This window comes from Neodiprion pinetum, chromosome 6 (genome assembly GCF_021155775.2).
Source record: "Neodiprion pinetum isolate iyNeoPine1 chromosome 6, iyNeoPine1.2, whole genome shotgun sequence".
Lineage (NCBI taxonomy): Eukaryota > Metazoa > Arthropoda > Insecta > Hymenoptera > Diprionidae > Neodiprion > Neodiprion pinetum.
The window spans coordinates 19094438-19116238 of record NC_060237.1 but is presented as its reverse complement, the minus strand read 5'-3'; the positions used below and the strand labels follow the sequence as shown (position 1 = coordinate 19116238).

The following is a 21801-nucleotide window of genomic DNA, read 5'->3' as shown; positions in this document are numbered from 1 at the left end:
TGTCCAAGAATACAATCTCCAACTTTGACTTAAAGCACACTCGAACCAATTTGCCGATCGAGATACGGATTTCCAACTTTCACCCTATTTGAAACAATTAAAATCCGCTAAATCCACCCTCTCAGTCAGTTTCTGACGCAGGTCTCCTCGATAACCTACTAAAATTTGCCAAGAAGAGCCGCGTCTGAGTTTGGACAGGTAAACGTTGCGGCACAAAGAAAACAAGTCATCAGCTAGCGCAGAGCCGTGATATAATTGCGTGAACTAACTTATACTCGACTCTATATGTATATATACACTCAACTATCCAGACGACTCGGCAAGTTACAGTAATATACTCTCTCTCTCCCTCCCTTTCTCTCTCTCTGTCCCTCTCCCTCAGTTTCTGGGGCGCAACGTCTTAAACGCGAACTTTCTCGGTGGTCGCATTAATCTCGCGAGCAGGTTTCGCCGTCCCGTTTCTAATGGTCCAACAGTTGACCGAAATGTTGCCAGGGTGAAACTTGTCGATGATCAAGCGGTTTCCGGACTTCCGAGTTTCCCAGACCCCCGTGCTCGAAGTTTCACCCAATGTTTTTCGCCTTTGCGTTCCCATGCAATTGAACAATCACCCCGTGTATACCCCCCAAAAACGCCGCTGGCTACTTTCTGCACGCTCGATTTCTGCAACTACAAAAAGAGCTTGGGGGATAAAACGATAAAATTCACCTTTCCGCATGTCGAAGGGTAATCAATATTCCTGTCGTATACTCCGCGACGGTTTACACAGAAGTTCGGAAGACTCCTCGGGTAAATATAAAAGCTGCGCGTACCGAAATACACGTTTCGCAATACTTGGGTGTAATCGATTTTCTATCCTTCAGCTCTGCGTCTCGTCTCCATCGTCAGGATTTCAAAAAATTGATACTTTGGATAATTTAGATCCTTTTTTCGCAGAGGGCGATGCGAGGCACCAGCAGAACTCCATTTCCAACAACCTACCGTCACCTCTTAACGGACCCAGTGGTAAAAATGAGGAGATTCCAGACGGGCCGATCAGAGAAGTCCTCGCTCAGACTGGAAGCACTGCTACCCTTCCCTGCAAGCTCACGGATCCAGGAGCCGGTATTGTGAGTAAATTTAAACATTAAGTATGTAATTTCGGACAACGTTGAATCACTGAATTTGGTTAGAGATGATTGGACTTGCAGCATAATCATCAGATTTGCACATTGGATAGCAACTTTTATATTTTATGGTACAAGAATGGCTGTGAAATCACTTGATATTATACATGAAAAAAAATGTCGACGCAAAGAGTTTTTTTTGAATCTTACCAATTTCCCACGTCGTATGAACCAATATCTTGGAACGTAGCTGAATATAATAAATCCAAACTGAAAGGGAAATCATTATTTTTTTCACGAAACCTTATGGATAATTGAAGTTTCTTGTCAATCGAAAAAGTTTGAATCTTCGCTGACATGCCCTTTCGAAAAGTATCAATCAACATCTTGATAAACGGGATTTCAATAATCGAATCAGCCTGTCGAATACAACGAGAATTAGCTATAAGTTTTAAACCGGTCCATTGAGACGCATTAAAACCAATTTTTTATAAATACGACGAATAAAAGGAAGCAATAAAGGAAGAATTGAAAGACGAGAGCTGAGAATACAATTGGAAATAAAAGATCTCTTTAAATATTGGCCAACTCGAAAGCGAGGAGAGACACTTTGCGGTAGAGATGGAGAAGCGCGAAGCTATTCTCTGAGGGCTTGCAGTGGCTTGAGACGAATACAAAACAGAATTTCCCGACAAGATAAAGCCGGGTCTATCAGCAATCGTTGAAAAGATTGAACCACATTCGGACAGGAACAGAGAAATCGGCATTTGCTTCTTTAAGGAGGTTGGCTGACCGGAAGTTGACACTTTTCAATAATTTCGTAACGAAATAGTCGTTCACTGAGTACTTAGCAAATAATTATCTCCATCAGCTGAGAAGATCTTTCTAAAAATACAAAGATCTAAAATACTAAAATTAGAAACGAACCCTTGGATATCGATGCTAATTCGTTTCAAATTTCTTCAAAATGTTCATAAATGTATTATATTCGTTCGACTTCATTCTGCGATGGTTCATTTTATCAGGTACCAGTTTCCACAAATTCATTGGAACAAATTTGGTTCTTAGCACTTTGCGCAATTTACTGCTATTTACTGATCGTAATCAATATCGGTACAATGTTGTGAAATTAAATAATTCACGATTCCAACATGATGAGGAAAAGTTTTTCAGCGAATTTGTGGAAAACAGTTATCTGGATAAAATTTTTTAACAACGAGTCAGCAAAATTTTCAATCATTTTGAAGCGATTTGAAACGAAACATAAATGACTAAATTTCTGCTGAGAATTCCACTATTTTATGCTGCTACATCATTTATTTTTTCTATCGACTCAAATTTTTATCGACCGTCAAAATGTTTGCTTCCAATTTAGTGCCAATATCATTGTTGGTATATCACTGCTGGTGCTATTTGGGAGTTGAAAAGTGTAGCGACCCCCAAACAAAACAACCAACGACCTACAAAATATCTCATTTATATGCCCATTCGGAGAGGCAGCACTCTGGCACCCTTCATTGTCGTTTTACTCCTTGAAATTCGTTTTCACCATTCGAGCTCCACGATCCCCACGAATGTTTGGTAGTCCAAAAGTTATTTCGAGCCAAAGTCACTTCCTCACAAGTTTTGATACAAATCGCACAGCTATTCCTTTCCTGAATCTGTACGTATTTTCAACGTACCTGAAGGAAGAAAGCACATTTGTTGCCGTGCATCAAATCAGCAAACATTTCACGTACATCTGAAACTCAGAAGTTGATTCAGAAACAAGTTAAGAATTAAATTAAAGCCTTTAGACAGATATCAAATCAGGCAAGTAAGAAGTGCGAAAAAAATACGCTAATTCTCTTTTCAACGTTAAAACGAAAAATAGAAATCCCCCGCAGAGATTTCAAAGAGATAGCGAAAGGCTGCAGCACGCGATCAGAGTGGCCGCGTGAGCTTGCGAGGATTCCGATTAGAGGTTTTATGCTGATGTGTTTTTTATGATATTTTCAACACCAAAAGGAAATTCGTGTGTTTTCACGAAATATTCCAACACTTCAGCAGTGTTCGATAAATTGATCCTAATTTCTAATCGGCTTTTGAAATTTATTCATCCTGGGGAAAATCTTGAAATATATTTTATATCATACCTCAGCTGGTTGCGCAGGACGTGCAATTTTGCCCTCGAGCTTCTGAAGACATTAGAATAAGCGTCGACGATATGCAATCACACAATTTTTATGTATGAGTGTACGTGTGTATATATATATATATATATATATATCCTATAGAATAAATTATACAAACGCAGAGCTGTATACTATAGCTTATTTGCACAAGGAATTTCCGCAAGCTTTATACATATGTAGAACGAAAAGGATTCGCAAATTATTCTCGCTGACTCAAACACGCGAGAGTATTAGTCCGAGAGTTTGTTTTCATTTATTTTATTTTCCTTTCAAATACATTTTCACATCGCATGAACAAAACAATTATATTATCTTATCATTTTGCATCTGCAAAATATACAATGGGAAAATGACAATGTGTTCGTCCCTATTGTCTATACTATAAGTACAAAAATAAATAACTGGTGCATTAATTAACCACAGAGAGTGATAGAAAAGTGATATCAAATATTAAAAACTGCATGCATAGTAATTTAAGAATAAAATATCGTGCGTTCGAAGATGTTGAAAATAAGAGCAACCTGTATTTCCAATGAATAAATTGCGAACGAGATTCTTTTATCTCAACTTCAGCGACGATGAAACCACGCAAAAAAATAATTGTGGAACGATGTCTTGGTCCGAAGTGACCGTTGAACAAAAAATGAGAAAAGTAAAGGATGAGGAAATAATGAAGCCAAATTGTTTATACAATAGAGATGGCGAGGGGGAAAAAAGAACGATAGAGAACATACAAGGCGACCCTGAGCAGTCTGTAATTCGGTGAAACGAGTTGAAGCGTTTGCGTACCGGTTCAACGAAACATGAATAAAAGATGAATTCATCTGGTTGAGAAAAGGTGGAAAGGAGCTTTCGTCCGTCGGAGTCTGCACGGTGTGTAGGTAAGAGCTTCGGGCGAGGCTGGTATTGATTCCGGAAAAATTCCGTAACAAAACGTCGCTCTGCGGCTCGGCAGCAGGTATCGCGTGAAATATAATAGGGGGCCAAGATTTTGTAGGTCATGCCACCTCCTCTCACCTTAACCTCCGGCCCTCGACTTGACCTGGCGCAATCCAGAGGCCCAGACGAGAGTCGAGGGCCAGCAACTACCTCCCGTCGGCGCCGAGTAATTCGCTCCGAGATTTCGCCCCTCACGCTCCGGAGCAGTAATTCCTTTCCCTTGAATTTTATCGCCGTTTGAGCATCGGGAAAAGTGGACTTGATCCGAATTTGACGGGGCGAAGAGGAGGAAGAGACAGCTTTCGTTCTCACCGCAAGCAATTCGGTCCAGCGTTCAAATGAAATCTTGGCTATTTCGACAAATTTCAATTACACCATTCACTCCACTCGACTGGATGCGGATCAAGGAAAAATGTGTGCTCACCGTTGACCGTCGTAAAAATTTTACATCGTGTACTTTTCACTGCAGAGTTGTACGATACGAGTCGATACGTTGTAGCGTGGAACTGCTGGGATACGTGTCGTATCGCCTGTTTCAAGAAATTTACAATCATATGTCCCAAGTGAGTTGTAACACTTTTATACCGAACGAATGTGTGTAATCATGCATACGCAATTAACTCGACTGTTTATGAATTTATTCGTCGATCGTATCAACTCGGTGCACCAGGAATTTACCAATTATAACACTGAGGTGAAATAAAGATCGCGTTGATATTTCAATCGTCATTTCGAATCCCAAGCCTCCCGGGTAATATACATGTAATTACTTTGCGGTTTAACGTTGACGTAAATATTTCATAGAATACAACTACTTTGAATTACTTTGTAGTTTTTAGGGTCTGGATGTTTCGTTTTATCTAGGATTTCAAATAGGAAGCCTTCAATTGTGTTGACTGTGCGTAATTTACGGAATGAAAAAAACTTCGCCAACAGCAATATTGTATGCGAGTACCTTATACTCTCGTTTTGTGCAAAATAAGGTCGTCAGTCTGACTTCGAACTATGTAGCATTGGCGTAACTTATGCACGAAGAAAATTCACTGGTAAACGATATTAAATACGGGTTGTGGAATCAGTTGCAATCAGTGCCATTGTAACGTGACCTTTCGGTGTACAAAGACAGAGAAGTACGAATAAACGCGACGGAAAAAAACCGAGCAATTAATTCTATCTGCTTGATTATTTAATCAGATGCCAGAAGGCGAAACGAGATGGAGGACGTTTTGTATGAGAATAAGAAACGCAAAGCAGCGTGGAAACGTTGAAATTAATCAATTCGTCTTTTTACAACAATCTACGTCGAGGAACGTTTATTTCTTAGCGATGAAAAAAAAAAAAAAAAACAGACCATCCAAAAAAAAAAGGAAGCAAAAAGTCGGAGCAGCATTCCTCGAGCTCCGCCTTCGTTCCTTGATTAACGGATAGACGAGACTTTGGAAAGACTCGGTTCAAAGCATAATGTACACCATTAGTTAAAATCGAATAACTTGATTACACCTCGCGACGTTGCTCGAATTAATTTCATCTCAATCTGGATGCGAATCACGCCTCTCGCTTCCTATTTTCTCGAAAGGATTTTTCCTCCGTCCTTCTTTCCTCGGACCAAAGATAAGAAGAAAAAGGAGCAAAACTCGCGCATGAACGAGCCATCTCACAACGGTCCTTTGTTCCCGCGACGCGTCAATCCTTAGAAAGTAGAACAGCGTCTCCCCGAGACATTGTCGGATGACGAGAACCGCGAGGTGCAGGAAATTTACGAGCTTACGTCACAACACCGGGAGTAAACGGCCCCCAGGTACGAATAAAGATATAGAAAATGATATTGCGTCCTCCGTAAGCAGCTTTCCACGGACCCAAAAGACCCGGCTGCTCGATGCCTGTGTGACCAAAGCCAAGAGCGTATGTTTGCTACTTCTTACGATTAGCAACATTTTTCCCAACGTTGGAGTAGTTTTTCGGTACGAAAACCGGCTCGAGCGATTGAAATTTGCGAATACTTATTACGGTATGATTATCCAGTGTGTAAACGTACACCGATCGTTAACCGTCGCGTTATTCGTATGCGCAAGCATTTCTGGCTGGATTCCACGAGACGTAAGAAGTCTTAACTAAAGACGTCTGTATTCGGGCTGCCTAAACTTTTTCCGACAAGACGATCGTACAGATACCTAGGAAAGTTCGCGTGAACTACGCAACCGAATAACTCCGAGTCACGAGCTAGGCACGCCCTATAGATGTAATACCCACTGGGAGTGTTAGCTCAAGGGGAGGCATCAATTGGATAAATTAATTACGCCACGGTGCGAACCGTAGCAACCCGTTTGCGCGATCAGGTACAAGGTGCGCTTAGGCGTATAAACGTACATCATGTATACGCAGATGTATTTATGGACGTTGAATATTGAGGTGGGATTATTCCGTCATCCGGGGACATTTCACGAGCAGCTTTAGCGGCTTGAGGCACTCGAACATTAGAGCTAAATTTACGCACGACCTTTCCGCAGTTACTTTGAGAGAGCGTTATGAGTACTGAGTTACCAAAGGGAACCGTCTTCGTCTTAGAGTCTGCAACGCCGGATTGTATAAAACTTTTTAATTAACGCTATTTGCTGCTTTATTCAAAAGAACAGAAGAGAACGAGCAACGGCAATTTAGTCATCTCAAAACAAGTCTTGTAAATCCTAAACTCCTGTACTTATAATTACATCCAGCTGGACGTAGTACGAAACGAAATATATAATGCAGAGGAGGGCAAACAATTAAGTAGGTTAAAATAAGGCACTTTGTATCAAGACTTTGGTTGTTTTATATATGTATATATATATATATATATATGTACAGGAATATGTCGATTTTCATTTTGATGTAAAACGACGAGAGCCGTAAGCGAACTTCAAAACATGTATTAAAATTATTTTAAACAGCATGTATAATAGCACCCTGCGTTGAACTATCTTACAAAGTTTTTAGAGACTGATCTTTCCTTACATTATGCGATACGTTGTATTTTAAGTTTATTTGACTAAAGTTCACTTTGAGATTTAACAAATTTCACCTAATCGTTTACGACCTTATTGGAAGAGAATTTGAAATTGGAACAAAGTTTTAACGGGAATTCAGAAGAATAGGAAAGCTTGTAGGTAAAATGACTAGGTAAGGCGAATTTGAAGTTTGAAAAGAGGTAGCAGGCCACTATCGAACAAGGAACTTATCAACGACTTGACATTCCCCTATCCCCCGAAGTCACCCGGTACACTTCTCTTGAACGAGTAGGCACTAAAAGGAAGAACTCAAAGAAGAGTGTTTTCCAAGTCTCGCGGAGAGCATGGATCAATCGAACGAACCAAGTGTTCCGGGTTCGGATCCATCCAAGAGAGAGAGAGAGAGAGAGACAGAGAGACAGGTTAAAATCGCGAGGATAAAGTATATACAGGTATAGACGATATTGACCCTTGCTGTACAAGGACAAGCGAAATTGGTTTCCAGTTTACAATAGGCCGAACTTGATTCCGGTGGATTTTCCAAAGGATTTTCCACTCGGCAGTTTTTTTTCCCCTGACGCAGAAGAGAAAGTCGCTTCACGACTCGCGTGGTTCACTCGGATGGACCCATCCCTGTATTATACCGAGTTTTTCACTCTTCGGAAAGTCAGAGCTGGGCACTCAAGTCCAAGACAACTAAACCCCGATTAATCGATTTCCCGAGATGGACTTCTCCAATGCGAAATGGGATTCTTTGTTTGAGAAGGAGTGTTTTACAAGCACAGAGTTGTGCCGGCCGAATTCTACGCGAAAAAAGAAGAAAAGACACTTTATTACAATACAGCATCGATATATTCCCAATACATTCATCCAAACCTCTGGGTCTAGAGTTTTCCGAGTCTTAAATCGTTCAAGCCCTAAATTTTTCGCGACGTCGATTTCGACGGTAAAATAAACTCGTTGAAAATACGCCACGAATTCTGTCAACGTCGGCGTGTATAACTTTTGCGGAAATGGATGCCTTTACTCATACCGTATCAAAGCGTAAATGGAACTGAGGCGAAAGTATGGATTCTTTGCAAGAGTACAACAACGTTTTGTCATTTTGCGTAAACCGTTACAGCTGAGACTCTCTCTTTCTCTCTATCACCGCGCCTGCATCGTATAATACAAAAGTGTGTATTATAGAGGGTTACGTATTGTTATGTATACAGGGAGGGCTTCGCCGCAATATCTCGTTACGACGACGCTGTACTGTGAGCGAGTATCCTGAAAAGATAAGGCTTACGCAGCTGATGAAAATACGAGACAATGTGGTTCATGGAAGAGTTGCAGCATTACGTCTAAGAGCGAGCGAGCTAGGAGGGCTCGTCGAGCGAATATACGAGGGGCTGATTACATTTTGTTTGTCAAAGAAAAGTCGTTATGCTAGGAAGTAGATGATGGATATAAATTGCCAATAAAACGTGAGAAGATAATGACAGTGAACGATTACGAAGCTTACGCTAACTTGAAAAGTGAATCCAACAATCGATCGAATCGTTTCGATTTACGGATACCGACGACTAGTGGTCACCTTTGTTACGATACAGATAAAGTTCACTGACTTTTACCAGAAATTGAAACTGATTCTTCCGTTAAATTTGACGGAATACGATTTCGGCACGAAGCGGCACCATGGTTAACAATAATACCGTTACCTACTTTCAACTTGGAGATAACAGTACAATTCAAAGGAGTGGCGAACAGTTTGAAAAGCTGCAATTTAAAAGCTTAACTAAGCTGACGGAACTAGCCCGAAGTTCGCCACAGGTCTGAGGCCAGGACCTTTGCATCGGCGGGGAAACAAGGATCGTATGTATAAATAGTCGTCCGCACGAAAATTAGGAAAGACGGGGAAAGTAGGGATTAGCGGCTTCCCGTGTCCCGGTACGGCCTGGAGACAACGAACTCTGGTGTCCATCCGGACCGGGAGTTGGACGGGAAGCAAGAAAAAGGAAACGCGAAAAAAGATCCCTTCCTAGCTCTCGCTATCTCTGTTTTCAATCCATCGTAATGAGAACGAATGTCTCCTTCTCTTCATCGTTTCGGAACGAATGTCGTTCCTGCAATCCCATTTTAATCTCTCACCTGGAGTTGGAACGACGAAAAAAGTAAAATAACAAAATAAAAATACTTCGAAACCGTTCAACAATTGTATGCATATACATATTCTCATTGTATACATACAGACATACATGTTATGTATCGAAGTCTAAAAATGACAGAATATACATTTCGAAATTAAACCCAGGGTTCGACGATATGCAAACCCTTCGGATACATGATATATTAAGGATGGATTCATCCGGCCGTACGAAAGACAAGTTAAGGAGCGAGAAAATTCTAGCGTTCTACTCTAGAAATAACTATTTGTGAAAATATTTTTATACTTTATCTCTAAAAATCTTTCTGGTTAATAAAATCAACCGAAAAACATGAGAATTGGATTGAAAACAGTATAGTTCAATAATATTATCATACTTTCTGCTTATAAAAACCTTTTCGTAAGGTCGTTGATACATTAAGTAATCGTGTTACTCAAATTTTATCAGATTCGCTTTCAATACATTATAGTACAGATACGTTGTTTTATTCGCGTTGATCATTATTAGCACAAACAAAACTACCTACTGGAGACTTTTAAACAGTTTTCTTTCTGACCCTAATACTTGATTCAGACCGTAAAACCAATCCATCCTCAACCGAACGTTAAGGAGGCAAAACCTGACCAGACTAACGAAGTATGAGGAAGTATTACCGATAAATTCTAAAGTAGTAAGAGTAAGTAAGTGTAAAACGTACGTCCTGTTTAGCGAGAAAAGCCAGGCGAAGGTAAAACGTGTAGAAGGAACGTCCTTGAACTAGTTTTTGGTCCGTCCCATCTGATAACGGGGCAAGTTAGCTCGTTACTTTACGAGGTAAGTTTCAGGAGAGATCGCGTATAAACGCGCAGTATTGGATGCGAAAATCCTTGCGGCAGGACGAAGAGAGAGAGATACGGTGGAGGACATCTTCAGGAAGGATAGGGATTACGGCAACCCTAGATTACGAGGCAGTGACTCGGATATTATATTGCCGGAGAATTGCTTTCCTGGGAGGCATTAGCTGTGTGCGATGTTCTAATTACGCGTGTAATAAGGCCTTGTGTAGCGGCGACGAACGCCGCCCCAGAATCCACGGTCCAGAATATTGATTGGGCAATCTGAATCCAATCACTGCAGGTCGAAACGCGCTTGCAGCCGGCTCAAACAGCTTCTCTGCATCTCTTTGCGGGGCACCGACACTTACATTAATCGAGCCGCTGGACGGAATCCGACTATAAAGGACTTCGATCAAAATCTGCGGCAGTCAATCAGCTTGGCGAATAGAACCGAAAACTATACCCTGTGATTCGATATTACAGGCGGAATTAAAACGCGAGCAAGTTCACGTTCAGTCTTTTTTTACTCACTATGATCGTGTTTCGGCGAAATTTCAACGCATTTGGGGATCCCAGGGTTAGTTTAGATTTTGAAAATACAAATCATTATACCTTTCCTAAATTTCCTAAATTTCCTAAATTTTCCACCATTTTTGAGCAATTTGAAATAAAGAATTTTAGAATCTTTTTCTTGCATTTCAAGCAAAATCCTCATAGCTCTTACGAATAAATAAATTTGATGAATTACTCTGAACACGCGACAATCTCGCGAACAAATCGACGAAAGTGATTAATTCCCAACTGTCCAACCTCCTCGACAGTCAATTTCCGAATTTTCCGAACCATAAATGACCGAAACAGTCGCGTATATTCCCGCAATCAATAAATCAATAAAATGCAAACTGAATTCCCGTTTGATTCGATGGGCTAACCTGAGACCCTTTGCTGTTTCAGGTAACGTGGATCCGGCGCAGGGATCGCCAACTTTTGACCGTAGGAGCAGCGACGCATTCGGTGGACAGTCGCTTTGTGATACGACCCTCGAGCTCGGACTGGGCTCTCCTAATCAGAGGAGTCACTTTTCAGGACGCCGGGGTCTACGAGTGTCAGGTGATGCCATCAACGGCTATTTGCCCTCCCTGCATACCAATTACGATGTATCCGAAAGCCGCCCCGCCGGACCGCATAAGCTGTCCGCCCGAATTAAACGCGCGTTTAAATATCAGTTAAAAAGAGATTAGCCTAGCGGGGAACAATTAGCGACGGGTCATTAGAGCTGACATATCGGTCAGCCTGGCCTTAGATTCCAAAGGTCCGCCCCGTGGAAATGTCAGATTCGTGCACGAAGGGAAGTCAAGAACTCAAGGATGGCTAGTCCGGGGTCAAAGATCTTCCGTATATATTCCGAAGATCTCAATTTGGTGATTTTCACATTCTCCTTAGTACCAGCTCTGACGTGAAACGTCCTTCTCACACTTTCTTTTTCCTTCAATCGTTCTCTACTCAGAATGCCAAATGGAACAAAACAAGGAACCACCAGAGAAAAGTCTATTAGCATAGAAGTATTAGTCACGGAACTATACGCCATTTCCAAATTGTTTACGGAAATGGAGAGATTGGATAGAAAACTTTTTATTTACACGGATAACTCAGCGATGGTTTAGCTCCGTTTTTTTTTTTTGTTTTTTTCTTTTGAAACCCCTGTCAGTTCGAAGTTTAGGAAAGTCAATCGCCTGAATTCCATTTATATTCGTTTATCCGTTTTCGAGTTTTATCGGACAAAAAAATGTTCATTTTCGCAAAAGCCTATGGATTGAGTTCGACAAGTTTTGATCAAAATGTAAACAGTTTTCAGTTAGAAATAATCGCGTTAATTGAGACCAAGATATTAAAAATACGTTTAGTCATTTTCGAGATATTGTTTGGCACGAAAGAATCAATCTCTGCACTCAGGTGTCCGTTACAGGAATTAGTGGTTAAAAAAAACCTTTATCTACATACGTAAACGTGGATACCCAATGAGAACTCGACTTGTCATTCACGGGGTCATTATAATAATAACTTCCTGGATCTCTTGGAAAAGCGGAAAGTTACAAAACACAGTATACATTATTGCCCTAATTTGAATTTTTTCGTGATAAATGGGGGATTTAGGTCCTGTTTGCAGACTCTTCTTCGAGAGTTTATATCCCGTTGAAACACCAGCGGGTGTACGTTTGAGTCCGGCCAATGGACAATAAAACAGTCGTTAAAACAGTCGTAGAGCTAACTTCAGAAGACATAGACACACACAGTCGCATATATGTTACGAGAAGGAGGGCGATGTAAATTACGGCTAACTTCCTGTGGCCAAAACCTGAAAATATCAAGTTTGCAGTTCTGTGTGAAAAAAGTCGCGATAAAAGTGGCTGGTGTGAATTACACTCTGGAACTATTTTTGCGGTCACTTCGAAGATTTAGACATCATATGTCGTTAGATCGACAGCAAATTATAGTCTACAGAAGTCCGCGCCAACATTTTTCCTTGGTACACGTAAAGTTTTTGCATCATTTTGTTTCCTCCATCAGGTCGGTTGATTTTCGATCATTACTTCGGTTCCGGGATCATATAATTTCACCGTACGCTTGCACGACGCGCACCTCCTAGCAAAAAACAATGCCCAGAAAAAGGTGGTTACAAAAGTTCTTTCCAGGTCGCCACGCACCCGGTCCAGCAGAATTTCGCCCGACTGAAGGTAACCGAGGCATATGCCATAATACCTGGAGCACCAGACCTCCATGTCAAGCAAGGCTCGAGCCTACGTTTGGAGTGCCAGCTGATGTCGTCGACGGAGCCGCCGGTCTATTTATTCTGGTATCGCCAGGGCAGGATGATCAACTACGACGTGGAGCCTGGTGTCAGGGTGGAGGCGACGACGACGGGCTCCATATTGGTCGTTGATAAGGCGAAACCATCCCACGGTGGCAACTACACTTGTGTCCCGAGCAACGCGAGGCCAGCATACGTCATAGTTCACGTTATCGAAGGTCAGTAGACAGGCCAGAAGGCTTCGAGACCACCGAAATTTTTCCAAGCCCCCAAAATCGACCTACCGCGCATTCTAACTGTACAGATTTCAAATTTCCCGCCTTCGCGCATGAGCAGTAGATAGATCGAGGTTCACCGAATGGTTTCAGTAGTCCGGAAGCCCTAAAACTTATCGACTAAGATGCGCTTGGGCCGGAGTAGCCAAGTGCAGTTCACGTACGTGAATTTTCACCCATATGAAACGGGGTTAAATTATTCACAGATATTTCGCCTCGCTGAACGGAGATGAAAAATTTATTGCCTGTCTTGAGGAATACGCCGACGGATGGATACATGCCTCGTCACCCGTAACCGTATATCTGATGGAATATGAAACATTTCAAAATACCTCGCTACCACCCAGCAGCAGTCATGCTAACATTGAATTAGAGTAAAAAGGGTCTCGCCCGAAGCGAAATTGTTATTCCTCTCGCGTCTCACCGATCGCACTCGACGTTCTTGAGAATGATGATACATACCTATATGTAAATTGTGACGATTTGTTTTAACTACTTGTGTATATCTAATGGATCATTTATTTTGTCAATATCCGGAGTAAGGGTGAAAAAATATGTTGTAAATCATGATTTTGCTTAATTGCACGGACGAAGTGAAAATTAAAAACACGTTCATTTCTTTAAAAAATAAATAAATCAGGGGTGTATAATTGTATAAATAAAGTTGCAAAAATTACTCACTTTGAATCATTCATTCGTCCATCAATTAATTCGCAAGATTAAAATACGCGTTTCATGCATAGAATGCTTTTTTATATCAATGCATCTATAACTAGTCTTTTTTTTTCAAATCATCGTTACTTTTGTTGACCCTTTTTATTTTACTTAACTTTGATTTCGTTTATCGTTGTCGAAGTCGGTTCCGCAGTTTTCATTTTCGTAGACGGCTTTTCACTTTTCGTTGCTAATACACTTTATAAATTTCTCAACTTTTGACTTGTTTTTGAAAAACTTAGACTAGAAAGCATTGATGAAGTTGACAGGCACGTTGTGAAATTGTCAAAGAATAATTGAAATGAGAACTACCAGGTATTGAGTCACTGTTCTTCCTGCGGCGTCTTCTCGTAGAATCCCCTGTTTGAAACGGATTTCCTCTCCCACCTAATCCTTGTCTCAAACGCCGAGTCCGGCTTGACACAGTAATGTTCAACTCTCACAATATGTACAGAATACATCTGTAACCTTAATTCGAACGTCGCGCAACGTGACGTTTCCCCGTTTCTGTGCATAATTTTCTTAATTTAAAATGATTGTAAAGTTATTTTTAAACACAGAAGACATCGAAGCGGGTCCGAGGATTAACGATTCGATGTTGAAAATCCGTCTCTGGCGAAGCGGCTCGAACCGTTATTCAAATTCGCGTCATTTTCAATCGGATATTTATTGCTTGAACCGGGTAAGTATCGAACCTATAACCGTACAACAGGCGATAGCGTGGAAACGACCCAGGCAACGCTCCCTCAGGGCAACGCGATGAAACCGAGATGAAATATCTCTGGTAATTTGAATACACCAAGTTAGCTGCAACAAGGGGATGAGAGCTCGCCCAGCCGCATACACACATAAAACAATTCCCCGTTCATTGGTCATTCGGCGAGGATTGTTACATGTACGTGTATAGATAATATGTATACACCTGTGTACCGTAGAAAATTGTAGGCAAGTCATAATCAGGAATGAAGCTTCCAATGGACTCCCGAGTAGGGAAAAAACGAGACGGTGGGTGCAGCACTGAGATAAAATTTTTAGTTCCGGTTAACGCTCGGTCCTTAACTATTTTCATTTTTTACCACAATCGAAAAATGTAGTTCCAGGTAGAAAATGAAAATTAGTTTTCTAGCTGTTACCAGAAAATCTAGTATCCGTTACCATTCTTGCTCATTGCGATGACTGTTACGATATTTTCTTGGAACTGTTGCGAAAATTTAATGCTTGTGCAACAATAAATTGATGTCAAAGCCTTATCTAACTAAGAAAGTAGAGTAAATCGAAGAAACTGATTTTGCATTGCAATTACCAAAAAAGGATCGACAATAGCGCAAAACGTGTATCTCGTGTTTCGTAATTCCAACAATATTCAAACAGTTGACGATACCTGTTTTACTGAATTTTTCTAGTCACTATGACAACTATAATGTTTCTCACTGAGGTTACCAGGTTTTCGAATTAGCATCCCGCAGGCGAAAAACGTGTCTGCTTCACCCCCTCGGTGTGATATTCGAAGTTTGGCACAGCGATGCCGCCGGTTATGTATCTGATCCATAAACACCCCGGGAACACGAGGGTTCTTCGTATCTGAGGAAAACGCTGTTAGAACAGTTCAACAGCGCGACGGGTTTAAACTTTTGGGATTCAGATTAGCCCTGTGCACCGCAATCTGCCCGATGCCAATTACAAGTAGAGGGAAAACAATTTTCCACTCCACGCGTTACTAATCCGTTCATAGATTTTCCTCCGCGCAACCGCGTTCATTTCAAAGACACGGAACGCGCTCGGGGCGGAATCTTGCCGAGGAAGGGCTTGCATTAAGTATTCATTAAATCGGCCCGGGTCAGGCGATACTCCCGGGTCATCAGATTAGCAATGCGTTCATCGAAAAGACGCGGCTGAGCGGAAAACGGCTCGGCAAATCCTCGCCGCTTTGCAGGGATCAAAGAAACCTCCCTATCAACCCCGTCGATATCACGAATTATAAGCGTGAGGGGGGTCAGCTGATCTCATTTTCGTCAATGAAAACAGGCTAATCCGCCCGAACGAATCGAACCTCTGTACATCCGTATTTCGATATGGCGGTGAAAAATCACGTCCGAGAACGACTCGAGCCGCACCCTCACCTTTGCTTTATTCTTCTATTTTCAGAGGAGGAAAAACCGGCGGCAATGCACGGGGGCGATCGGCGAAATCTGAGCCCCGCCATTCTCGCGAGTAACTTCCTCGTCTCCCTGCTGGCGACGGTCAGCTGGAGGATACCGAGTTTTACGAGCCTCTATCCCACGTGAGAGGGAAGCATCGGTTTAGGGAGGGCCACGCGTTTCTGACCGAATCCCCGACGGCCACTCGGAGAAAGAAACTTGACCGAAGGTAACGAACAGTCTTGTTGTATGTGGGACGGTTGTTACCTCCGCAGAGAAGGAGGATCAGGAGGAAGAGGTCCGAGGTCAACGATCGTTCTCCGGAAGGCGTCACGGGCGATTCAACGCCGCAGTTTCTAGGTCCGTATGTATACATATATATTTATTGCTGCAAGGAAGAGGAAAGAAGAGCCGGAGACTCACCGATCTCCGCAAGATGAGTGCCGATCTACCCTAAATTCGTCTGATCGTCTCAACTATCCAGATACCTATACCAAAAACCCGAAAGGAGAGGAGAAAAAAAAAAAGAAGTACCGAAACCCATGTAAATAACTGACGTATGCTATGAAAATATGATTATATTATTAAGAATAAAAAAGTATTTAATAAACGGAATGCCAAAGCAAGCTTCGAGCAAGCTTCTCCTCTCGTACCTCGACCCAACCCGAATTCAATAATATGTAAACATTGACGTTTAATTAATCGACAGGTCCTAATTCGATTCGGTGATAGCTCTTACCTGCAACCTGAATTAAAATTATCGACTCGTTCGAGGACTTATGATAATTCTGTACCAATACACAGATAATTTATTCCCGTCACGAACGAAGCGATCGAATGATTAATTAATTATGTTTATATATGTGCAAAAGCTTCCTTTCACCTTGCGAGCTTGCCAATAAAATGCATGGAATTGTAACAGAATAATACATACCTACATGCTCTAATTGCATACGTATAAACCGGAGATCGCCTTTTACCTTAAACGCGTCTCTTTCGCCCGATTACTCTGGTAGATTAATTTCATGCGACTAATTGCCGAGACCGACGATCAATTGCTCATTTTATGTTTTGACCTCCGTGTCAAGGGGGGCGTTTATGTATCGTATCATCGAATTATTCCGCATCGCACTCTTTGATCCGTTCCACATTTCAACAACGTTTCGCCATTCGGTTTTGTAAACCATTAATAATTGAGTAAAGAGTAATACCCGGAGGAGAACTTAGTTTTCATACACACTCGGATATTTTTCAATTAAATAAATCAATCCCCTGAAAATTAGAGTTCAAAGATCGAACGGCTAAAGTGAATTCGGCCTCAGCAGATCGATACACGCGATGATTGTAGCAGACGTTGATATAAAACTTTGGCAGAATTGACTTATACGCGTAGTTCGCTCTCGGTTCGGAAAGAGAACAAGGTTAGATGGGAAGAGGAGAGCTAGTCTGGTCAGGAGATATTTCCCCCTGAAACGTAGTTAGTTCGAGAGTACTTGAGGCCTATCGATGCTTTATATTCCCATGGCCACGGTGCCTCGGTTGGTCGTTCGCTTCCCTTATTTCCCGTCTTGAAAACGGAGGATGAGTATGAGAATGAGGAAGAGGAGGTGGAGAAAAACTTTCACGATAAAAGCACGAAACTCTTTTACGGGTGGTAAATTGAAACAGGAATGAAATAAAGTGATATATTACCTCGTTCTCACATCTTTTTCCGCAACAGGAATTGCAACCCTTGCGCAGAACACGGCTGTAACGGAGTAAAAAAAAAACGAGTCCTAAAACGAAAAATCCTGCAAATGGACACCGACCTACAGAGCTTCTAATAACGACCTTCGCACTCGATTTTACAAATGGGAACTTCGAGCGACCGAGATCGCAAAATTTACGATGAGGAGGGCGCCGCTCGTCAGTAAAGAAAAGCCCGCGGCCTAAAGGCTTTGAAATCAAAGTTTTGGGATCAATTACAACGCGGGTAACGAGCTTTGCGGTTGAAGAGACGACTAAAGGCGAGGGCGAAGCGTCAGACGCCCTCGCACACCGCGCTGATGATGTACACCGTGGCTGAATGAAAAAAGAAGAAGTAGAAGAATAAGAGGAGACTGGGCCAGGATACATTTTTTATCACCCAGACAGGGCGAACAACTAACGCGGTTACAAAGAGCAGGAGTGAAGAGGAAAATAGAGGAAGGCGGGTGGGGGGGAGGAGAGAGAGAGAGAGAGAGAGAGAGAGAGAGAGAGAGAGAGAGAGAGCTACTTTAGCAGAAGCGAGCGAAGGTATCCCGAAACTGAATTCACGAGCCTCGAAAAGCCAAGCCAAGCTAAGCAGAGCCAAGCCCTCGGCAAATCTGACTTCTTCCCTCCCATTCGACTGCTTTTCTGCTTTTTACCTTTTCCTCTATATAATGTATCTGTAGATTCAAGCCGGGCGTTCGCGCTCGGAAAATCGCGTCAAATGCGAGCTGGCTTATACCGAGAGGTTTTTTTTTTCTGACAGAACCTGCTCGTAGCGTGCGAGATTCAACTCGCTTAATTTTGATTGGCTGACATCCTGCATGCTCGTAACCTAAAAGCAAACTTTCACTAGCAAGAACAAATTCTCTAGAATCGACCGGCTGACAAGTGACAGTTAACCGTAACCTCTCGCCTATCAAGAATGGCGTCGGTTACTCTTGTAGGGATATTAAGATAGACGAGGTGAGGCTGCGCTGAAAACCTCCGGTGAATGAAGAGAGAATAAACATCGGAGAGCCGTTTCTTTCTCTTTCGCGGACACGTCGTAAAAGAGAGACGGCTATGGCTCCCTGATCTTTCTTCGCTCTCGATTCACCGGACGTGCCCAGTTCCCACTGGGATGAGAGCCCATGTCTCACATCCTCGATCTTAATATCTCTATGACCACTCTCCTTACCGTGCTGGTGAAATTCTGACGAAGTCGGCTGCGCGTATAAACTAGATGACCGTGAAAGTCGGGCAGGTCCTTTCAAGGAAACCTCCTGGTAGACACCTACCACTCTCGCGAATTTACTGCCGTATAATATAAATGGTCCGAAGAACCAGTCACGTACATATATAGAGAGGAACGTGCATCGCTCTAAAGTAAAACAAATATCTAACGTGGGAGCACACGCACACGTAATTCGGACCGTAAATACCAACAGGTTTTACCCGTTTCAAGGGGCACCCGAGTGGCAGACAATTTCATTAGCAGATATCAAACCTTCTGGCTTCACCCTACAGCCAAGCTGGTTAGCCTCGGAGAGATGGGCCGCGGCTTTATACCACCGCGTCAATCGCATTCCGGAAATTGTTTCCTCTCCCCCTCCCCCCTCTCACTCGCACTCTCTCTCTCTCTCTTTCTCTCTCTCTCTCTTACTCTATCTCTGTTTCTCGAATCGCACTAGCGTTTCGTTCTCACCTTCCCACCCCTGTTTCCGTGGAACGCTTTTCACCTCCGTGGTACGAAGAATCTTCTCATGCGTGTACTTTTGAACGATGGAGGCCGTGTATGTATCTACGCGTGGACAGCTAAAATAGTACGGGATTTCGAATGTTCACAACTCGACGACCAATTATTGGTTCGATATAAATTTACAAGGGACTATTGTTATCGACGAAAACATCGACCGTTTTTGACAGGTAAAGTACGTTACATTGGCGACGATATTTCGAAAACGGTTCAACCGACTTACTCCAAATTTGGAAATAATATTCTTCGATAATCTATTTAGTATTAGAGTAACCTCTTTGCCATGATCCACTTTTTTTATTTGGCATGCTTTTCATTGATAGTTTAATAAAGAACTTGTAAATACTGGACGAACAATCGAATATCAATTTTGAGCAGTAGTCATTTAGAAGAATGAAGAAGGTTTAGTCGAAATCCGGTCAGGTATATAAATTTGTTTAACTGTTAGGCAAACGAAACATGTTCATCTACCTCCTGGTCACTAATTATTCACAAAACTAGTCATTTAGTTGAAAAAAAAATAAATTCGGATCGTGACAAGTAGAATAATCTATCCATAAATATTTTCCCACAATTTGAGTAAATCGTTTATCTGAGTCGTTTTTGAGATATCGCAAAAACGTCCGCGTTATTACCACTAGCAATACTTATCCTATCAATTGATTATAGTGAAAAATAATATGTAAATAACGTTCAATCCGCATACTTGTGAATAAAATAAACCTCAATCAATATTAATTACCTTTTCTTGAGATATTTAGACCCCTAAAATTCATCCACTTTTTCAACCGTCTACTGATACATATACCTCATTAAAAATTCTAATCTCCTCGACGCGCTATTCGACGCAATTCGTGATGAATACACCGCCGTAACTTTTTCTCTACTTCCTCTCATCTTTCCCTATCGTCGGTTAACCTCGGCGCCGTTGACCCGCCATCGATAATGTTCAGAATACCTTGCAGAGAGTTAGCCAGGTTGTCCGTTAGCGTCTGGAGGGACCAAAGCATGGGCGTATAAGGGGGGTTGGAGTCGAGTATGCGTTTGACGGAAACGTCCCGCAGTCAAGGGATATATGTGACGCGTGTGATATCGGCCGGTAGAATTGCGGTCGGAATAGCCATAATCTGGAACCTCCAGATTTGCTGAGCTTTCACTTTTCCAGGCTACAACGCTGCTGGACGGTCGGCTATCGAGTTAGTTTTACGCGGAGTGCGTCCCGCCCGCTCTATGTAGTTTATTACTCCCTTGGGAATCGTTCGCTAAAAGCAGTCGTCCGATCGACAAACTCGACTTCGCCAGTTTCGCCGTGAAGAATCTAAATCCCGTTCACCATTTTGAGAAAACAATTATTTTTCAGCTCAACTTTACATTCGGAGGCACTGAATTGATTTTGAATGTCTGAAGCATTGAAACCCTTGCACGCGTATATTTTCTCTTCTTCTTCTTCGTCTCTCCTTCACTTCACACCTATACAGGATATTGTTTACGCATAAACACCTCAGTATGTTGGATTGCCTACCACTGAGGGAAACTAATACCGGTAAAACAAACCTACCGAGTCATAAACACGCCAATTAGTCAAGTCAAGTAATATGATCACTTTAACGTGACTCCGGAACGCGATCGCTGAACGCTTCAGCATTGATTATAAGTAACGAAACAACTGCTTGGGCAAATCCACACAACTTGGCAATACCGGCAGTTCCAGCTCATTCGCGAGGATTTTAAACGACAACTCGGTAAGTCTGTTTTACCGATATTAAACAAATATTGTTTCCCTCAGCAGTAGGCAAACCAACGTACAGCCAGTTTATTCGAAAACACCCTGTATACCATAATACCGTTGACGAGATTCGAGTAGAAAACACAACCAGAAGATCAATGTAGCAGCTGGGTAACATACTGCAAATAAGATCCGAGCAGTTGAAATTTCCTGGTCCAAACCTAGCAACAAATCACCTCAGCCAGAGGTATAAGGTACGAGTGTAGGTACGCAGAGAGATGTATAAGCATCTGTACGCCGAACTACAGTTACGGGATGGAGGAAGCAGTGCGGCAATGCAGCACAGTGTGTACACCAGAGCAATTCGGTGTGAAGAATGAGACAGATTATTTCCCCAGATGGTTTTACAGTGGAAAATAGGGATTTATCTCGGCGAAGAGTGATATACGCTGTATCCTTGCACGGGATGTACATATGTGTATACGCGTAGTATAGGTAATATACACTT

General features: G+C 42.1%; 1 protein-coding gene across 3 annotated transcripts in view; it reads left to right on the top strand.

The window, feature by feature from the left end:
- The window catches only part of LOC124221608 (limbic system-associated membrane protein), a 55260-nt gene extending 38571 nt beyond the window's left edge, over window positions 1-16689 (top strand). Inside the window, exons 3-7 of one of the 3 annotated variants that reach the window (XR_011177484.1) lie at window positions 937-1109; window positions 11120-11275; window positions 12859-13192; window positions 16109-16330; window positions 16497-16689. Coding sequence is in view for 2 of the 3 variants with exons in the window: in XM_046631791.2 (XP_046487747.1) it covers window positions 937-1109; window positions 11120-11275; window positions 12859-13192; window positions 16109-16248 (803 nt within the window). In the remaining variant the exon portion in view is untranslated. Of the gene's footprint in view, window positions 1-936; window positions 1110-11119; window positions 11276-12858; window positions 13193-13455; window positions 13928-16108 lie in introns of those variants that run through there. The other 2 variants (XM_046631791.2, XM_046631792.2) reach the window with 2 other exon arrangements.
- Window positions 16690-21801: the final 5112 nt, after the last annotated feature.